This window comes from Mustela nivalis, assembly GCF_964662115.1.
Source record: "Mustela nivalis genome assembly, chromosome: 13".
NCBI classification, from domain to species: Eukaryota; Metazoa; Chordata; class Mammalia; order Carnivora; family Mustelidae; genus Mustela; species Mustela nivalis.
In genome coordinates, this window is record NC_139032.1 from 71,441,167 (window position 1) to 71,462,343 (window position 21,177).

Sequence of the window (21,177 nt, forward strand, 5' to 3'; positions counted from 1 at the left end):
ACTGATTGTTACCAGTCCACACTGAGAATCAATCCAGACAGGGAGAGCGAGCATTTGACCATTCTTTTTGCAATTTGATATTGTCCTCAAATCCAAACTTGGAATTCTGTGTTTTTTAAAAGTATTGGTTCAGGACAGACTGAGGGGGAAACTTCTTTCACTGGAGACCGTCTGAAAAGCATGACTGTAACATATACTTGCTAGCATTTGACCTGGTTTATCCAGATCCTAGCCCCGTCTTGACCCGTGGCTTCCATCAAATCTACAGTGACTCAAGGTAACTCTTTCAGTTATTAATTTTTAGCTTTGAAATAATCTCAACCTAAGGAAAAGTTTCCGAGTATAGTACAAATATGTTTTATTTTGAACCATTCGAGAGCAAATTGCCAACACTGATGCTCCATCATGCCCAATTTTGTAGAATGTCCCTCAATTCGGGTTTGTCTATGCTTTCACATGGGTGCCTTCAGGTAATGCATATTTGGTAGGAATATCACAAGAATGATGCTATATTCTTCTCACTATATCCAATCAGGTGTCCCATAAGGGACAGATACGGACTTTTTTCACATTATATTAATTTTGATCACTTGTTTGTGGGAGTGTCTGACAGGCTTCTGCAGTAAAATTACTATGTCCTTTGTAATTAATAAATATTCTGTGGGGAGTTACTTTGGTACTGTGTAATCTTTATCCCGCTCCTTATCAGACTTTATTCATTTATCTATTTAGGTCAACGTGGTCATATGGATTCCTATTATATTCTGTGGGTTAAAATCCATTTCTATGATTTTTATTCTTAATTTGTTTAGATATAACTTATGGGAGCTCTTTCAAGCTAACTTCAGCATCCTTTTGACATGTCCTCATTATTCTCTGGGCGTGTCCTTGCTTTCTGATGCCACAGATGTTCCAGTCTCATCTTATATTTTCCTAACCCTGAAATCAGCCATTTCTTCAAACAGCACTAATTCCTTTTCAGTGGAGAATGGAATTTAGAAACCAAAATCTGGGAGCTTGGTGTGCTCCTTGTGATTGGATCGTCACTGCTCCCAGGCCCTCTCAACAAGCAGAATTAGAGAATATACACAGATTCCATCTGTCTGTCTGTCTATCTGTCCACCTACCTGCCTACCTACCTGTTTTGAAAACCATGAGCTCACCTTGATACCTTTAATTCTAATTTAATACCACGGCATTCATATTCTCCATATTTGTAACCTCCTTTTGACAACAAAATACCTGCTTCTTGCAACCCTCAGTATATTTATTATTTCATCAATCCCTCACCTTATGTAAACAGTCTCCTCTATTTTCCTTACCCACCATAGGCTCCAATACCATATGCCTGATACCAATACCCACCTACCCTGCTGTAAACTCCAGCACACCATTCTGAGTCACTGTGACTCCTCCCACCCCCACTGCAGACACCATCTTGTTGAGCCCTCCCCAGTGACTTCTGGACTAAATTGTTCATGAAGAAAAGAAAGGGAAGAGAAAGAGGAAAAGCATGGTCCCTTTCTTGATACAATTTTTAATTCCTGTAGGTCACAGGGCAATGGCCAGCTGAGTGAGGCAAAGAAAACTTTCAAGGCCATTTGTGTGTGTGTGTGTGTGTGTGTGTGTATGTGTGTGCGCGCGCACGTGCGCTTAATAGAGACTGGTTGGCTTTCCCCAAAGATCCTTAGTTGTCAAGTTCAATTTAAATTTTTGTGGACTAGCCTGGCACAGAGGTGCTAGTGGACATTCTGTATAGTATCGTAGAAAAAGTTTTCATACCACTTGAATTCAGCCCAGTCTGAGGAACCTACTTCACGAGTTAATGATGCTGAAGGGCCACATAAGAACTCGAAGTCTGGTGAAGGAATGTTCTTCAAGCATCTCAGCAATTTCTGCTCACATGGAAGGTAGATGCTCACACGGCTCTCCTATCATTTATAGCTGGCTTTACCTGCCTAAGACTCCCTTTACATGATTTGATTATAAAACGATCCTTAAAGTGCATGTGCTCAGTGGTCTTTACCTCTTAATTGAACTTCCTGCTGTATTGCTCCCCTCCTTTATTTCTAGTGTGTGAAAAAAAAAAATATTTCAACACTTTCCTCTGTTTCCTGACCTGCTGTGGTCTCTTGGGCTTCCCCACCAGGCTTAAAATAAGATAGGGTTCTGTGTTTGCCCTCAGCATCCCAGCAGCCCAGGACTGATTTTCCCAGCACATCCCTCTATGCTTGTGCTAATGTCCCCCCTCCCCATCTCTCCTCCCGGAGGAGGATTGATTCTACATGATGATTCATCCAGGCAAGTCTGTGTACTGCAATGGTCTAACTGTTGCACTGAACATAATCGTGGTAATGACGTGTGTGCACCTCATTCCTTCATGTTTATCTCTAAGTAGGTGGCGGGCCTTGCCAGAATTACAACATAGATTGAAAAAAAAAAAAACAAAACTGAATATAAAATGTAATTTTCTTTCTGTCTGTGCCCGGAAATGTTTGGAGTAGTGCTTCGCCAGCCAGCCTCCCAAGTTTGTGATCAGGGAGGAGGCTGACGCATCACTGTGAGCAGCCAAACTAGACGATTCATAGCAGGGTTGAAACCGCTGGTTCCAACTTTGGTTTCGTGCGTGGAGATGATGCTACGTTCCTACTGCGTTACTCTGCATCTGCCATCGGAAGAGGTGATTCAGCTGGTTTGTTGCATGACTCAGCTTGACGATTCAGTATTAGGTGATGAAAAATGCAATTTTTAACTTTCCTCTGGTGGAGATCATGCTGGAAACAAGCTGGAATCCTAAAACCTAAGGGAAGTAGAATCCACTGAGAACCAGGATGTCATCCAAAAAAGCAAATCTGCTGATTCCCCCCAACCATTCCCCAGGTGTTGAAAAGATAACTTGTTTTTGCTGTTAGTTTCCTTGCCTTTCAGAGATGGAGAAGATATATTTTTTTAAGATTTTATTTATTTATTTGATGCAGAGAGAGAGGAAAGCACAAGTAGGCAGAGAGGCAGGGGGAGGGGGAAGCAGGCTCCCCGCTGAGCAAAGAGCCTGATGTGGGGCTTGATCCCAGGACTCTGAGATCATGACCTGAACTGAAGGCAGAGGCCCAACCCACTGAGCCACCCAGGAGCCCCGAGAAGATATTTTTTAAAAGATATGTCATTCTCAAAGGCAAGTGATTAGGAAAATTATTTTGGAAATTTTATCTTGTTGGCTCTTACGTGATTTTAAAGGAAGACGTTTCACTTAAATAGGATCTATGTGACTTTTGCTCATACAGAAGTGAGTAAGGCAGATGCAGTTCCTGCCCTCAGGGAACTTACAATTCAATGAGAGAAACAACATCAGATGAAGATGACAGTTTCATGGTAGAGAAGCATGAATACCTATAGGAGCCCATATCAAGGGAGATCACCTCACTGAGGGTATAAGAGAAGTCTTCCTTTCTTTGGAAGCTACTATCCAAGCTTTGAACTGAAGGAGTAGAAAGAAGTTGGGTTTAGGGGTGGGGGGCAGTTGTTCCAGTAAAAAGGAAGAGCACCTAAGGAGGTCCAAAAGGAAGAGAGAGCTTGTATGCTTGAGGTACTTAAGTAAGGTTAGGATGGGTTAAAGGAAGAGATTTAAAACAAAATGAAAGAAAGTTGGTTTGGAGCCAGACAGTGAAGAGCTGCTTTAATGAGTCCATTCCACCAGCTTTTATTAAGCTCTTCCTGTGTACAAGAACTTCTGAAGTTGGTTGCCATCTTGACAAAGGCTGTGTGTTGTGTGAGAGGCCATATTCCCAAGAGTGAACACATGTGTGCCTTCTGTTGACAGTACTCAAAAGTAGAGAAGAAAGGAAGCATTCCAGCAGGTGCCTTAGCCTAGCTTGAAGGAGCAGCCTACAGCACTGCTGCAGATACCCTTGACGATCAAGTTTGGGAGGAAAACCCAAACTTTTTGTCGAAGTTAACCATTTGGATCTTTTCAAATGTCTTTCAGATTGAGGCTGTCAACAGACGGTTCTCACTTTAGCGCCTGTTGTCTATTAATAGATATCCTGGTTTCACTTCCAAGTTCTAGGCATGACAGAGAAACCCAGCTAGTTAGGTGATGATGAATTTAGTTTTTTAAAATAGTTTCCATTTTCGTGCCAGATGTTGAACTGGTCTACGACATCAAATAATTTGCTCAGTGGGACGGTATGGGGAGTGGGAAAGCAGAAGGTATGGATATTGAGTTCTATAACTTGGAGGGTCTATTCATGTCTTTTAATATGTGGAAAGATATGATAGTTATGCATCTCATAAAGATATAATTTCCACGGAGTTTCAGCTTCGACTGTCAGTTTGAATGAAGGTTGCGCATGTGGTGACCTTTACATTATTATAAAGATTAGTGATTGGGTCTTTTTTCTTTCCCCTTCATTGTCTTCAAATATTACAAAGTCCTAGACAGAAAAAATATATATATTTATGTCAGCACAGTACTCATGAAGGAGAGCTTGATGGCTTTTTCCATGCAAAATTAGAATGGATGAGGCCAAGTCTCACTTCAGATGCCCTCCTTGCTCCGCAGTAGAAGACCTTGTATTAGCAACTGGTGGAAACATTCTGTCACAGACCCAAGTGAGAGAGGGCTCTCCTTCCAGGATATCCTCTGTCTCCCTTTCCTGCAGCCACAGATTGTACAAACTACAGGGGTCCAGCTGGCCTTGTGAAAGTACTAAAGCTTAATGTGGAACATCTTACAGAGCATTATGCCTACGACCGCCACATTTCCTGAACATTCTCTGGTGAAACAAGCCTAATCATGGTACTGTGGGTTACCAAAACCTTAAAAGAGTGTACCATATGAGTTATTTCACACACATTGTTCTCAGTTTTTTTTCATTTGCTCATTTAATCTGCCCATCCGTCTTTTAAGATGTCATAACGAATTATCTAAGTTCTTGAGGCCAGATATATTTAGTTTCCCTGATTTCAGAAAAGCCATGAAGTATATAAACTCTTATTTAGAAAAGCAATACAAGGCCTATACTTTACTTAACCCACCCAGCATGGGGTCTGGAAGCAACCCCCTATCAACAAATTAGATTTCTACTATAAAACTTAGGAAGACTTAGTTACATTAAGTGGGATAAATAAACCCCAAGAAGAGCCTCATGCCGGATCTTGTCAGGTTTTGTTGCCTAATAGGGTATGTCTTGGTTTTCAGAGCTTTGTTTGGATTTTGAAACCACACATAAGAGATCATGGACCTACAATATTATTCCCTTTTCAAGGAATTAATACCAGAGTCCAGAGAGATTAAAACCTGCCTGAGGTCACTTAGCCCAACTTAGTCCATGTTCTTTCTTTACCCTTTCTTGTCCTCTGCAGAACCTGCCCCTCTGCTCTAAAGATCTCCAGGCTGTCTAGTAGTAACAGCTCCCCTCTCCAGCCAACAGTGGTTGAGCTCAGTTTCTTCCCACCCTCTCCCAATCTCAGGCCTGACCCATGCATTGTCTTGGGTCCCTCCTGCCCCCTGCTTTTTGGAACCACTATAGCTCTGAAATCCTTTGCTCACTGTGGTCTGGATGAATGAGTTTGCTCCCAGAGGCCATGAGACAGTGCTGCCCTAGTGACCCCCAGTGGTTCCAGACCTTAATTCCAGTGCTCCAGATTATAATAGGCAAAATTGCTGGTGCTGTCCAAAGATCGGAGCCGATGGCGGAGGGCACGAGCGTAGTCTGTGTCAGCTGTCTAGCCTGATGGCTCCCATGACTTCTTTCTGAATGTTCGTTCCCCAGAAAGAAACACAGTCACTCACTCTAGGAGCAGGTCCATTCCCTGAAGCCGTTGGAAGGATTGGGTTCTCAAACAAGGAATCGATTTCTTAGTTTGAGGATGAGCAGGAATAAGTGTTTGTTCCATTAACTGAACATGTTTGGAAGAGTGGGACCAAAGACAGCTGTGTTCACTGGTGGTCACTGAGCACCATGACTGCTTTCTGCTGTTCCTGTTTGCTCAAGGTTGATCCTTCTGCCTTGGACCAGAAGCTCCCTGTGTTTTAGTTCATCTGAACCCAGCAAATACATTCATTTTTAAAAAATATTTTTATAAGTGAGTGAGTGAGTTAGAGTGCCCTGGTGGGGGGAGGGGCAGAGGGAGAATCTCAGGCAGACTCCATGCTAAGCGCAGAGCCCGACATGGGGCTGATCTCTTGACCCTGAGATCATGATCTGAGCTGAAATCAAGAGTCACACGTTTCACCGACTGAGCCAAGCCAAGTGCCCCAACTACGTTCATTTTAAAAAATGCATGCCATTTGGGAAGGAATGGTCAAGAAAAGGTTAGATTGAAGGAGTGTTTGGCAAAGGGGTGAGTGTATGTGATGACGGGAGGGCTCTTCAAATGATAGAATTCAGAGTTCTTTTTTGGACATTCTCCTCCAAGGTCTGAAAAGGACAGCTGCCATGGTTAAACATGTCAGCCTGACTCCTGAGAAGATACGGACCTCCCGTCTTCCTTCCATGCAATGTCTATGGGGTATAGCTTCTGGCAAGAAGAACTTTGGAAAAGGCACTACCTTCCATGGGTTTAGTTCCCTTCTGTAAGCAAATTCTTCTGTCACTGCTTCTTGTGCTGGTCTTCTGACATATTCAGCGTGCCTGGGTTACCTTCCAGTGGGGCTCTAGCTCTTCTGGGGCCACCTCATAGTGTCCTTGCTCCTTACCCTTGACCCCTATGTGTGGCTACTCTGTGTTCCAAGTTAGACCGGCTTCTGAAAAATCCGACTCCACCGCTGCCAAAAAAGATGTCATCGTAAACTGAGAAAGAAAAGATGAATCAAAGGACCTAATTCTTATAAGATCTCTGCTCTACCTCCAGTAAGAAATATGAGCTAATCAAAGCCAGGCGTGGGAGCAGGATGTCCCCTGTGATTGCTGGAGTCTGGTCAGGATATGACTACGTCTCTTACTAGCCATCGTGACCTGCTGTTACTTCCCTCAGGAGACTGGCATTTCAGACCTATTTGATCTTTGTGAATAAGCTACTACTTCGGGGGTGGGCTAACTAGGGGCGGTGGTGGGGAGTGTGTAAGACATGGCTATTCAGGCACCAAGGAGTACATTCTGTATTTCATGTTGTGATATTTTATTTCTCATGACTTTTCCCTATAAACTTCAAAAGTTTCCCAAAACCTGTCTGAGTCAGACCTCACAGGTATTTCCAGCCTGTCTTTACTTTTCAAATATAAATTCATGCCTTCTATAAAAAAAAAAAAAAAAAAAAAAAAAAAAAAAAAAAAAAAACTATAGTTAAGGGAAATTAGGTGCCTACATGTGACCATCACATCTCTGGACTTGTGTCTGCAGTTCAAATCCTGACTCCTCTGCTTGCTGACTGTGTGACTGACTGACTTCACCTCTGTAATCCCCCGTCTCCTCACCAGTAAATGGGAATAAGATAGTACCAACCTCATCAATAGGTTAGAACTGTGCCCAGGACACAGAAGTCTCCCCAGAAGAATGAACTGTTTTGTGGTTATTATAGTTATGGTTAGGTTTTGAGAAAAGGCCTTGAAAACAGAAATTATTTTCTGTTGACCTCTTACAGAATTATTTTCGAGGTTGCTCTTCTGTAGCTACTGTGAACCTAAAAGAAAAGTCAAAACATACATTATAAAATCTCTTTTTACTCCTAGCTGGTGCATTTTCATGTTTACTTCATTACAGTGAAAGTCTCACAGAATCTGAGTTCAGGAATTAGTTTTCCACAGTCAGCTGTGATTTCAAAAAACAAAGTGTGTTAGAGGACAATCAAATTACAAGTCCATAAAATTGTTTCCTTTTTTCTTTCCCTCTTTTTTTTGGGGGGGATGGTAATCATCACACAGTCGGACCCACCTTGTTGGTAGAAATGCGTTTAACGAAAAGGTCTTGATGGGAGAATTGGTACTTGCCGTGATGTTCATTCTTCCTATTTTAACTAAATTTTTTGCTCTTTTGGTCGTACACTCTGCTTCCCCTAGAGAAGCAGAGCTCTTTCCTTCTAGAGGTTTCACCTTCTAGTCCTGTTCATAGGGGATGACCCAATTTCATCCAACAACTCATTCAACACCCTGACCTTTAAGAAATAATACTTGTTAGTTTCTCAGACTTGTTTTACCAGGGAGGGCTGTATTTCTCATCCGAGCTAGGCTGACCACGTGAAGATTCATGTCATTGCATTTTCCCACCCCTGTGGGCCTTCAGAAAAAGAGATGAAAGGACCAGGGACCAGTCCTTGGTGTGTGGGTCACCAGCACCTGGGCCCTGGATCTGACAGGCAGGATATTCCATTTTACTGGGAGGAAGTGAAATTGAAAATACAATTCTGAGCTCATTTCTTTCTGGGGACTTGTGAGTCGACCGTCTTAGATGTTTCAATCTTATCCCCATGCTGCGTGAAGAAAGGAGGTCATTGAAGGGCTGGGCAAGGCCTGGCATCTGGTGGGCGTCTTTGTTCGGTTTGGTTTGGTTTTTAAGTAAGAGTGGGTGATGGCTTTTTCTTTTCTTTTGAGAAATGTAGTAACAAAGGGTCTTTGATTTAGGAACTCCAACACCATAGACATGGAATATAATAATCCCCCAAATCATAGTGTTTGGCCAAAATAATTTTCTAAACTTTTGAAACCCATATTCTTGGCCCATTCGAAGTTAGCCTTGTCCATACTGAAGGAGGGTCTGGGCTGTCAGCAGTGGTGACAGCTGTGTGTTCTGAGGACATGCAGCCCTTGCTCTGGTTCCTGGTTGCTCTGTCTGCCGCCCCCTCCCCCCAAGGCAACACAGCCCATCACAGATGCCCAAGGGAAACCCTTCTTGCCTGGAAAATCCAGAATTGCAGCCAAGGCATGGCTTTCTTTCTCTCCACCAGAAACTGGCTTCATGATTTATAATAGTAGTTATCTATAATAATAGTTTCTTTATAAAACAGAAATGGGAAATTTTCACAAATTCATGTTGTTTAGTTTTCCACTCACGACGGGACACAGCATTTACTAATTTGGAGTGAGATATAGCTGCCCCCTCTGCCCTGTAGTCCACCTCACAGACCTACAGCCTGTGACGGTCACTGTCGCAGATGGGAGGGTCACTGTCGCAGATGGGAGCGGTGCTGATCTGAGGCCCCGGGGAAGCGTAGGCTCATCAGTGAGATGCGAAGGCGTGTGGATTGCCTCGTGCATGAAGTTAAAGTAGTTAAGTAGTTAAATAGTTTAAGTAGTTAAAGCAGACAGCTTTATCTACTTGACTAAGCATGGCTACCAATATTTAAAGGAAATTTTTTCTGCTTTCTTTTATATTTTTAAATTAATTCATGCTTACTGTAGACAAAAACTGGCTCATAATCCACCCTAGTTAGGATTTCTGCCTAGTTTTCTGCACACACATACGGACATGGAAGAAAATATTGGGTTTATATTTTTATGAATTTCCTATCGCTGCTGAGATAAATCACCACAAATTTATTATCTTACGGTTCTGAGGTCAGAAGTTGACAGTGTATCAGCTGTGGATTGAATTGAGGTCCCCCCAAAATTCGTAGATTGAGCCCTAACCCGCAGTGGAGATGAGCACTTTGTGAGAGGTAATTCGAATTAGATGAAGTCAGGAGGGTGCGGCCCTTAGGATGAAATTAGTGCCCTCCTCGGAAGACACCAGAGAGCCAGCTCTCTCTCTGTCTCGGCCGTGGGAGGACACAGGGAGATGTGGCCATCTGCAAAATAGGAGAACAAGTTCTCACCCGAACCCAACCATGCTGCTACCCTGATTTTAGATGTCCAGCCTCTAGAACTGTGAAAAAATAAATTGCCATTGGGTAAGCCACGCCGTTCATGCTACTTTGTTATGGCTCCTCAGACAGACTGAGACAGTGTTTGTCGGGGCTACAACCAGTGTGTTAAAAGGGCTGTGTTCCTTCCAGGGACACTTCTGGGTTCCTTCCCTTTTCCCTTTTTCACTTTGAGAGGCTGCCTGCATTTCTTGGCTCATAGCCCCTTCCGCCATCTTCACAACCAGCAGCATAGTGCCTTCCAGTCTCTCTCTGACCCTCCTACTTCCTTCTTAGTAGGACCCAGGTAGTTACATCAAGCCCAGCTGGGTAATACAGCATCGTCTACCCTACTCCGAGCCCTTACCTTCATTACACCTGCGAAGTCCTTTTGCCGTGAAGGCAACGTCTTGGCAGGTCTTAGGGATTAGGATGTGGCCGTCCTTGTGGAGGCTATCATTCTGCTACCACAGGACTGTTCGTCTTACTCGGAGAACAGCTTTACCAGATGTCACACATGCACTTTTGTTTCTTTCATACAGCTGGTAAGTGGCGAACCGGGATTTGAACCCTGGCAGTTGTCTCTAGACCCTGTACTCTTAAAGCCTTGATACAGATATGCTTTTGCAATCTGTTTTTTTTTTTTCCTTTAAGTATTTTGTGTGTTTTCCCATGACCTTAACTATTCCTCTAAATTTGAGAGACTAAAACATGATTTGTGATAACTAAATACTACTCATTATCTGAGTAAGTCAAAACTAATTTAACCAGTCTCCTACGTTCAGATGTCTTTGTTGTTTCCACATGTGTCATTATATATGATGGTAAAAATGCTTGTACATAAGCTTCGTGCCTCTACTTAATTATTAACTGAACTTGTGTGAGCCCGTTAAGGTAACTGGCGTACACCAGAGAACAGTATTTCACAAATTGTTTTCCTTGAGATATTAATAGGGATTTTATGAAATGAGGTTCCCTCATTAAATTAATTTGAGAAATACTACACACCCATCCTTGAATTAGTGATTCACGATCACAGCTGCACTAAAACCTTGGAGAAGTCCCCTGGTAAAGAAATCCATCTCATTTTATTTTTAAAGCTTTCTTTAACCAAGTGTTTACCAATGACTGTTTGTTAGCAGCTGGTATGACTTTGCAACGTTAAGCCAACAGGACACAATTTGAGAAAGACCTGGAATCATGCCACCCAAGGGAAGTTGCTTACCTTCAACATCTTTAAGAGCTTATAAAATCTAAAATTATTCTCGATGAGTATTAACCCAAAGAATATGAAAACCTAATTCAAAAAGATATATGCAACATTTTTTACAGCATTTTTTTTTTAGATTTTATTTATTTATCTGACACAGAAATCACAAGTAGGCAGAGAGGCAGGCAGAGGGAGAGGGAGAAGCAGGCTCCCTGCTGAGCAGAGAGCCCAACGCAGGGCTCGATCCCAGGACCCTGAGATCATGACCTGAGCCAAAGGCAGAGGCTTAACCCACTGAGCTACCCAGGCACCTCCAGCATTTTTTACAATATGTTTATTCCAGCATTATTTACAATAGCTAAACTATGGAAGTAACCCAAGTGTTCACTGATAGATTAATAAAGAAGACATTGTATATGTGTATATATATATATATATATTCATACATATACATATGTATTACATACATACGCAGTTACATACACCCGTCTATAGTGGAATATTACTCAGCCATCAAAAAGAATGAAATAGTGACATTTACAACAACATGGATGGATCTAGAAGATATAATGCTAAGTGAAATAAGTCAGGCAGAGGAAAACAAATGCTGTGTGAGTTCACTCCTATGTGGAATTTAAGGAACAAAGAAAATAAGAAACAAACAGACTCTTAACCTATATAGAGAACAAACCAATGGTCACCAGAGGGGAGTTGGGTGGGGGGATGGGCTTGAAACAGGTGATGGGGATTAAGAGTATACTTATGATGAGCACTGAGTAACGTATAGATTGTTGAATCACAATATTGTACACCTGAAATAAATATAACACTGTGTATACTAAATAGGAATTTTAAAAAATACACTAAAAAGTAATAACTAATAAGTGAATAAAGTTACTCTAGATGGAATAGTTTGAACAAAATCATGTTTATGAAGGGGAGTTGAAAATGTCTCCTACCTTCCACCGAGAATTCCTGCCTAGTTTTATTCTGTTGGTTCCTTATGTCAGATGCCGTAGAACTCACGTTACACCTGCTCGCTGCTCTGTAAATGTCAGGGACCAGCCTTTGGCCAAGACCAACACAGGTGTGCCCCAACATCTGCGTGATGCTTTCTGTTCATGCTGTTTCACAGGAACAGTGATGGGTGTCCTTCAAGAGAGCTAGTTTGTAGAGCATGCTGTCCAGTTGAGGAGCTAGACAGCAGGACGTCTGCCATTGAAAACAGAGGCCCCTTTCAGCTACCATCAACTAGTCAGTCATTCACTAAGTGAATAAACACACGAGAGCAAGTTTTGATGGAGCAAATGGGGATGGAACATGTTGGCACGGGGAGGTGCTGTGTGCGATATGCGCCGGTGAGCACCAAAGTTAACCGTCACTGTTCCGGAATTGTAATGGGGTGCATCTTCTGGGCCAAGGAATTTCCAGGGGCCTTGCAGGGCCATGGGCAAAGGTGAGACGGACTTCCCAGGTCTGTGGCACAGACCATTTTGCATCACATCCATGTGATGATCCCTGAGCCCCCACCCGTGGTGATGTATGCAGTGTCCACTGCTGGGGGAAGAGAATTAGAAACTTCTTCACGCATCCTCATCGAGAGGACTGTTGGCTACAATCTTGGGCCCTCCGAGGAAGAGGTTGGGTATGGAGCAGATGCCCCTCCAGCTGTTGGACCTTCTGTGTGATTGCTGAGACCGCACAGTGCGTAGTTTGAGCTGTACTGGGTCAGTGGGGGAAGGAGGGTAGCATGGTTGGAGATCACAGGTCCTAGCAGAGAAGCCCAGCCAAGCTGGCTTCCCCTGATCCCAGTCAGACTGATGGCCAGAAGTCAGGGGATGGGATGGGTTGTGGTGTCTCCTTTCTCTGGGGAACCCGTGACAGCTTCCCTTGAGGCTCTGACATTGGTTTGGTTAATCAGAAACCTGTTTTCTCAAAGACCTCTGGACCTCTTTGGAAGTGGCCATTCCAGACCTGTCAGCCATCTTTCTAACCTGTTACTTCTGTGACCTCTAGTGGCTGGAACTAGTAAAACGTGCTCCAGGGATGGGTGGTTTTGCTGGAATATTAAGAATAAGCAGGAAAATGCCTTTTAATGTCCAATACTTGACTATTTCTCCATATTAACCCTTCACAACCTTTTTATGATTCTCTTTCAGCATACATTCCATCATCTAATTTAGCCATAATCAACACAATTTGCGTTCCAGACCAGACCCAACTCTTAATTGTTACTCTAGCTGACATTAACTTGGGCTGGCATTAGCCTCTGAGTCTCTGTGGTCTAAACCATTCACAGATGTCATGGCATTGACCCTGACTACATCCCAAGGTGGTTGTAAGAATCAAATGACATGGAGCTTATAAATAAAATGCCACATAAATGTGCTTGCTATTCCTACAAAGCCATTGAATCTGTGCTTCTGTAGACCAAGATGGCTTTGTTTCATGGCTTTGGTGAAAACATTTAAACTCTCCTCAGATTCTTTACTGGGAATTTTATCCCAATTCACAAGCACTTAACAGGTGGCTGCTGCATATATGTCAGAATGTCATAATGTACTTAGTGTACTTAGTGGTTCATTCCACAAACATGAGCACCTGCTTTGTGCCAAATACCAGTGGGTGCCGGGATCCAGCAATGACCTTGACAGACAAGGTCCTGCTCTAAGGGAGTTTACATTCAAATGAGTTAAGGGATTCATAATGGTTGAAATCATCCCTATCCTGGGTTGACATTATAGCTTAACTAAGAAGAGAAGCTTAAACAACCGTATATGATACAAGTCAATATGTGATGGGGCTTTCACAGAAGTATAAACAAAGTGCCATGATCCAGGGGTCCTACTGTGGTATGTGTGAAAGGGTGAATTTAGAGCAGTGAATATGGACTCTCCTTTCTAGAAGGTTAATACTGGAGAGGTGACTGTTGGGAAATTATTTGGATACCTATGAAGTCAGTTGGAAAATGATCGACCTGGTAATTTGGTGTCTATTTCTAGTTCTAGAAGAATTGCAAAAATCTTATGCAGTATATGCCCTTGAAATTGCTCTTTCTCATTTGGTAGACATATTGTTCTTTGAGATTATAAATAGTCACTAGATCATTGGAATCTCACTGTTTTAAATACTAACTTTATAAATATTAACTTATATCAACTGTGTGAGGTAGGTACTTCTAGCCTCATACCCATTTTATAGATGAGGACACTGAGATAGAGAAACAGGAAGTTGCCCAAGATTTGGCTGCTAAGTATTGGATTCAAACCCAGGTGGCTAGCTCCAGAGCTGCATGCTCACCACTATGCTGTATAATTTCTTAAGGCTTCACTTAAAAAGTCAATGGGAATTCTTAGAGACACATACTAAGCATTTAGGGGTGATACTACCTAAGGTCTAAGGTTGATTTAAAATATTTCTGTACGAAAAGAGGAAGGAAGATAGATGGAAAAGGCATGGTAAAATGTTGCTAACAGTTTAATCTAGTTGATGGGTCTGTAGGTATTATGATAGCATTCTGTGTTTTCATAATAAAATATAGAATCCATTGCTAGTGAATATGAGGACTTCAAAATACTTATTGCCTTACTGTCAATATCAAAAGACTTTTTATTAGTGACCTGAGTAATTTAGGTCAAGACAATGAGTTTTGCTAAGTTATGATGGAATGGTGGGTCTGCAGATAGAGTGCTCTGTGTATTAAAAAACACCTTACACCTAATTTGCCAAATATGATGGCCATATGTCTTTTCTTTTAATCAATAAAGGTTGATCCTCTTGCCAGAAATATTTGACAGAATGGCAAAATGAGTTTGAGTTAGAAGGGACCTCAAAGACGTTTCTTCCCAAATTCTCTCTTTTAAAAAAAAAAAAAGGATTTTATTTATTTATTTGACAGAGAAGGGGGGAGGGGCAGAAGGAGAGGGAGAAGCAGGCTTCCTGCTGAGCAGGGAGCCCAATGTGGGACTTGATCCCAGGACCCTGGGATCATGACCTGAGCCAAAGGTAGTCGCTTAACCAACTGAGCCACCCAGGCGCTCCCAAATTCTCTTTTTATAATTAGAAAAGTTGAAGCTTGGAGATCTTAAGTGATCGGCCCAAGATAAGAGGGAGAACAAGAAATGGTTGTCTACGGTCAACACAGAGCTAGTGAATGGAAGTGCAAGAATTAAAACCTGGGTTTTCTGAACTCTAGGGTGTGGGGAGGGTGTCCAATTCCCATCAAAAGGAGCTATGCCCAGAAAAGGGCTGTAGCAGCCCACATGGAGACATGGTACCCAGGCTTCACTTGGTGACTGTGGCTACAGCAGTTGCCAAGTTAGAAGTCCAGGGAGGAAGAGGAAACAACATGAGCCACCTTCCGCTTGGGAATGAAAGGGGTCAAAAGGATCCGTCTCCTCCCTTGGTGGTTTCCAAACTTTTAGACTCAAATGGCCCTAGTAATTTGTGAGTTTCTTCCACATTCCTTGTTCACAGACCCTATCTGTGTCTTCCGTAATGGGCATAGTTGGAAAAATCATGGCTGTTGCACCTGAAGATGACTCTCAGAGGAGCATTTGGGGCTCTGGCAATGAGACTCACCCCGTGATGGGTCAGGAGTCAGGGCCGGGCATTTCCTGAGAGGGAAGGATACAGACAGTCTTAATGAAAGTGCCTGGAGTCACCATGGCATCACAGCTGACCTGATGTCCTTATCCTGAGAATTCTCATAGGGCCCTTCAGAAGCTTAAAATTTCACCTTTTTCAAGTCTGGTGCATGCCTTTCTGCCACACCCAACCTGCCTTTGTTGGTATTCCGACCCTAAGGTCTGAGAGTTGCAACCGTATGCTCTCAGGGCCCTGGCAGGTAAGGCAGGTAAGAGTGAAGCTGGCCAGTGTAAGACTGGGGTGACCTGGGAACAACAAGCCTGGCTCTCGTCAGATGTTTTCTAGTCCTGTGCTGTCCATGCAGAAAGGCTGGGCAGGTCTGCTGCCCACTGCGCTTGTGACTTCTGATAGAAGAACTTGGTGAGGAAAGCAAGAGACCTGGACGCATCGCCAGCTCCCTGGGACCTCAGCAAGGCATCCCCTTTGCAGAGCCTGTTTTCTTCAACTGTAAAATGTGGGTTTCAAAGGCTTGGCAGCACCGCCACCTCTGACGGTCGAATTCTGTAATCTGTGATAGAGGACATATTCCCAAAACAATCAGAGCCAGTGTCTGTCTGACATAGATTTCCAGAGTGCCTGCAGGCCTCCTTGGTCTGGCTGATTTTCCAGCACTGACATCCTTGAGGTCTTTGTCGGATGGGTTTGTGACATCATCTCTAACTTTTAGTCCCTGCAGGACAACGACCCACACTGAACTCCAGTTCTGGTACTGCTCTCTGTCAGAGGTTGCTTTTTGTAGGTGTTCTTTCTGGAAGCAGTCATGAGCAGACGAGCTTAGAAAGGGTCTTCTCTTCCTGTTGTTTCAGGGAAAATAGAGAAAGTCAAACCTCCTCCATCCCCCTCACCTGAAGGCCCCAGCGCGCAGCCTGACTTAGCTCCTGAAGAGGCTGCCGGAACCCAGCGGCCCAAGAATCTGATGCAGACCCTCATGGAAGACTATGAGACACACAAATCTAAAAGGCGTGAGAGAATGGATGATAGTAGTGTAAGTGTTTCCTCCTTTCCTCTTTCACTTCTCTGAGGGCGAACGGCCGCGTGGCGTGTGGTTATCCCAGTTCAGGCGCGGGTGTGTGTGCCGTGGTCTGGCCAGCGTCCTGGCTCTGAAGCCAGTTCTCAGATGTGTCCGTTTAATGTGCCTAGAGTTGGGTTTGGGTGTTTTGCCTTGTTTCTCAAAAACGTGGATCACGGAGGGAGCGGGTCGTTTTGCTGCTGAGTGTAGCTGGAACCCACCGGCGAGGCCAGAGCAGGGGATGTCTGGTGTGTAGAAAAAACCACAGGAGGACAGCACAGGAGGAAGGACACAAGCACCCCAAAATCATGTCCGGGTCCTGGGGAGCTGATTGCTACCATGGCCGGCCCACCCCATAGACGTTTTATTTCTCTAGAGAACTGTGACGAGGCTGTCCCTCTGCTGTCTCCTCGCAGCAGTCCCCATAAATGTGTCGCAGTGTGCCAGAGGCTAAACGTGTTTTGGGCTGTTCCCAAGTGTGTGTGTACAGTTTGGCAGGAAAGAGCCATTGGAAATGACAGTTCGAAACCACAGGGCTACCCTGCTACCCTCGGTTCTCAAGATCTTTTTGCCCGTGACAGTCAACCTGAGCCATGAAGGAAATCATCTACTCTGGCGTTTCTTTCTCCAGTCGGAGACATTAGGATTGTTTCACACAGTCTCCCCCGCCAGGAGCTCCGGGGCCCATGCCGACCTCCTGGGAGTCTGGTTGGCCTCCGTCTCGTACCATTTATCGAAGTGGTCCTCCCCCATGCCCGCACAGTTTCACCTGGGTCACAATTAGCCTGGGTCTGTTGAAGACACTGCCCGGTTTACCCAGAGGGTGCTGGTTTATGCCTGTGGTCCTGGTGTAATTTTTAACAGGCCCCTCCCCCCCCAGTTTGGATGCTAAATTATTGGGTCACCTTCAGCTTCAACCTACAGGCTCACAGTACGAATCCCATGCCTACTTACTGCCTTACTTATCCTGGTTGGCTAAACTCAAAAGGTTTCTGCACTCGAAGCTAGATCCCGAATGATGCTTTTAAAATATTTAGTGATAAAGAAAGTGGACACCTCCGTGGACACCAGCCCGATGACTCGCTTGCGTTCCCCAGGCTCTCCCTTGGGTTTACACCTAAACTGCCTGGAACGCTGCCTCAGCTGCTCTGGTCAGCCGGCACATTTGGGGGACATTCCTCCTACCACACGGTGGATGGGGCCTGGGTGGGGCCCGGGCTTCGGTAGCTGCCGCAGACACCCCTGCTGGGGCTCCTTCACCCAGCGCATGGGACTTCTGCCCATGAAGTCACCTTGGCCAGCACTTCTCTACAGCCCCACTGAGAACACGGAGTCTCCCTGTAGGTATTTTCTGGGGCCTGTGCTTTTGAGGTGCTTGCTTGCTTCCTTCCAAGGAGTCCTCACTGTGTATCAGCAGCCGTGGGGGCGGTTAGCTGAGGGGCCCCTGCATCCTGGCACGGAAGGGGAGGAACGAATGGAAGCACTCTGCATGTGCCCCGTGCAAGTGTTTTCTAAGCACCGGCCGCGTATCTCTGGTGTGTGCTTTTTGTGCGTCCATTAGAGGCACACACTACCCACAGCAGTGAAGAGCCTGCGGCCGCCCACTCAGCAAACAGAGCTGAAAGCTGCCTTCGTGCAAGCTCAGGAGGCCACCAGACCGGCTTTCCCCTTCGCCTTCAGGACGCTACCTGGAATCAACGTCTCAATATACGCCTTACCCCTCACTTAACCAACCAAGTGGCAGGCTCCCATGTCAATTTTTCCTCAAGTAAAGAAACATTTTGCATAAGGAAGAAACCCGTTAACTAATCAGGCTATTAATATCCCCAGATCTTGGATTCAGAGCCAGGTGTTTTACACTGTCCTTGAGATACAAGAGAACTAAGTTTGTTGTTGTGGGAAACTTAGGAACAGAGCAAAATCTATCCAGTTCACTATATCCTCTATACCCAGAACTTCAAAAGCCTACTCAGGTTGCTTCTAAAGCACGTAAGTGACCATCAGCTAAACTTGATGTTCGTGCCACCTGTTCATTCACCCCTTAGACCCTTTCATCCCGGGATCCTTTCTACTGTCTCTTCATCAGTCGCTGGGGAACGTGTCAAAGTTTCCCTGCAGGAATGAACAAACTTCATTTGTCTTTCTAGCTGTTTCTGGCCCCTTCTTTAATCATCTCTTCTACCAGAAGGATAATCAAAGGGAGCCAATGGGTTGCTTGATATTTGTGTACCTGGCTTCCCTGCCCCAGAAGCTGGTAGTTCTGTTTTCCCAGTGCCGTTCCCATACACTATTCTAAGGGTGCAACCTGACTCCTTAGCTCCTCCCCCCCTCTAGGAGCCTTACCTGGCTCACCTGAGGCCAGCGTCACCTGACACATCCACCTGCCAATATTCTTCCCAGTAGGTCACTGGACAGCACTATGAGTCCCTCACACACACTCAGGACCAAACTTTGTGTTTGCTCAGGGGAAGCAGCGAGCTCTTTCTGACTGGAATGAAAAGAATTCTTACTTGCTTGCTGAGGAGAAGGAAAACCTAAAATGGGGCAGTTGGCCTGTCTGTGTAGTGATACGGTAGACCCATGGTCCTATGGAGCATGAAGGACAGAAGAAAGAGAAGACAGAGCAACCAAAGGAAGCTATGCCTAGAGTTTTCATGAGTGGCTTTTGCCAACCCCCGAGAAAGACATGCTTGCCATTCCAGACAGATGAGTTTTTTCCCCGCCCTGGAGCAGCGGTGGTCTCTGGAGTCCTGTCCCTGCTTCATTTCCAGCTTAAATTTTCCCACTTTTTAAAAAATTGTATGCCAGACCGGAAGGAGGCTGCTGGCTCCTGGATCCCTGCCAGGGGATCGTGTGGGGGAAGCTGCAGTATTTGGTGGCCTTTTTCATGTGTCTGAGCTGGCCCTCTTCTGCTGGAAACAAGGTGAATGCTTCGAAAACAACAGAAGATGGGAAGTTCAATCCCAGCTCTCTTTTGGGGTATCTACCCACAAAGCACTGCATTGGGGATCTTACATCACCTGTGGATGTCTGCTCCTTTCACAGTTGGTGAAAAAGTCAATAACAAGGAACTGGAAAAAGGTCCCTTTTCTCGAGACGTGATCCCCCACATGGCCGCCCTTGTTACCGGCTCTGACCTTGGACGGGTGCCACCTGCTGGTTTCCTTGCTCTGTGTGAGATGGTCACCAAGGAGTGCCTCCCTGCTCAGGGCTTTGGCCAGGCCCCACTAAGAGACCCCCTCCATTAATTTGGGGGTAGCGATGTTGCTTTCTCTACCCTTAGCCCCTTAACCCTGGTTTACCAGCCTCCACAGGGCCTTTGTACAAATTAGAAAAAAGCACCTTTTTTTTATGTTCCAGGATGCACCCCTGCCTCACTGGGAGGGCAGTGAGCGGACCTAGCTGCAATCCCGTGCACCCGCTCAGCCTGGTTCTTCTGTGCCTCGTGTGCACCACACACCCAGATGCAACGGTCCTGTTCTGATTATGGATTGCTCGTATCTGGAAGTGTTTTCTTTGTGAAAGTGTCCCCTTATCTGGGCCTGATGGCCATCTCTGGTCCATCCTGTAACACACGATGGGCTGGTGAATCATAGTTTCCTAGAAAGTTCCCTGGTGCCTTGCAAAGGAACGATGTTTAGGCAAAAGTGTTTTTCTAGCCACTTGTTCCCTGAGCCTCCAAAGGGAACGGGTTCTTGAGTCAGTGATGCTCTTGAACAAGTTGGTGGATTTGCCTTCCCTTTCTCACCGCAGAGATGCTGACCTGCACCCAAATTACAGTCTCCTGTAGGCATTTGGCCCCAACCCCGCTTCTAGCATAGGGTCTGCTTTTGGAGGTTTCTACTCTCCCTTGCCCCTGAAATAGTTACTGAGGCATCTTTCAGTCGTCCCTGCCTATTTTGGAATAAGAGAAGGCCTCACCTGTTCTTCTGGGCTAAGTCAAAGCTGGGGGCTAGCGTGCTTTTCTAAGAATTCCTCACACACATTCCCCCTCAAACCAAGACACCCTGTGGCCATACTTACTCTCAGGGAATGGATGAGGGAGTCCTGTCCTGTGCCCCACACCACGGGCTCTGTGGGAAGCTTAGCCACAATCAAGGATGTTTCGTGCTACCTAGATTTCTCCTAGCTGCTCCTGCTCTGTGGGGGTACAAAAAGAATTCATGAGACCCGGGCCATCAGCCTTGACCATCACAGTACTGTAATTTTTAGCGTGACACATTAGCAGCCGATAATGACCACAGACATAGGACCTCACCTAACCAGTCCATGGATGCCAGCGGCCAAGACTGAGAAATGCCTCCAGTGTCCTAAGCTGTGTAAACACAAGGTCATTACCATTACCATAATTCCAGAGGGGGCTGCCCAAAGTCCATTCTTTTATGTCCTTTCCCTTAGCTGGCCCATTTTATTTGGAGATTTTCTTGCAGAGACTTTGAGTTTCCCACAGGAACTAAAGGGTCTTTTTAGTTCCTGCATGATCACCCGGCTGTCAGGAACTCATCCAGGCCCCCCAAAATAGTGACAGGGATGGCTG

The 21,177-nt window shown here is 44.9% G+C and overlaps 1 protein-coding gene across 14 annotated transcripts in view; it reads left to right on the forward strand.

The window, feature by feature from the left end:
- Window positions 1-21,177, forward strand: part of PALM2AKAP2 (PALM2 and AKAP2 fusion) — a 448,736-nt gene that overhangs the window by 418,414 nt on the left and 9,145 nt on the right. For 11 of the 14 annotated variants that reach the window (XM_082696837.1, XM_082696843.1, XM_082696844.1 and 8 more), the window contains one exon: window positions 16,438-16,616. The exons of the other annotated variants lie outside the window; for them this stretch is intronic. In XM_082696837.1, coding sequence (XP_082552963.1) covers window positions 16,438-16,616 — 179 coding nt within the window. The remainder of the gene's footprint in view (window positions 1-16,437; window positions 16,617-21,177) is intronic. 14 annotated transcript variants of the gene reach the window in all.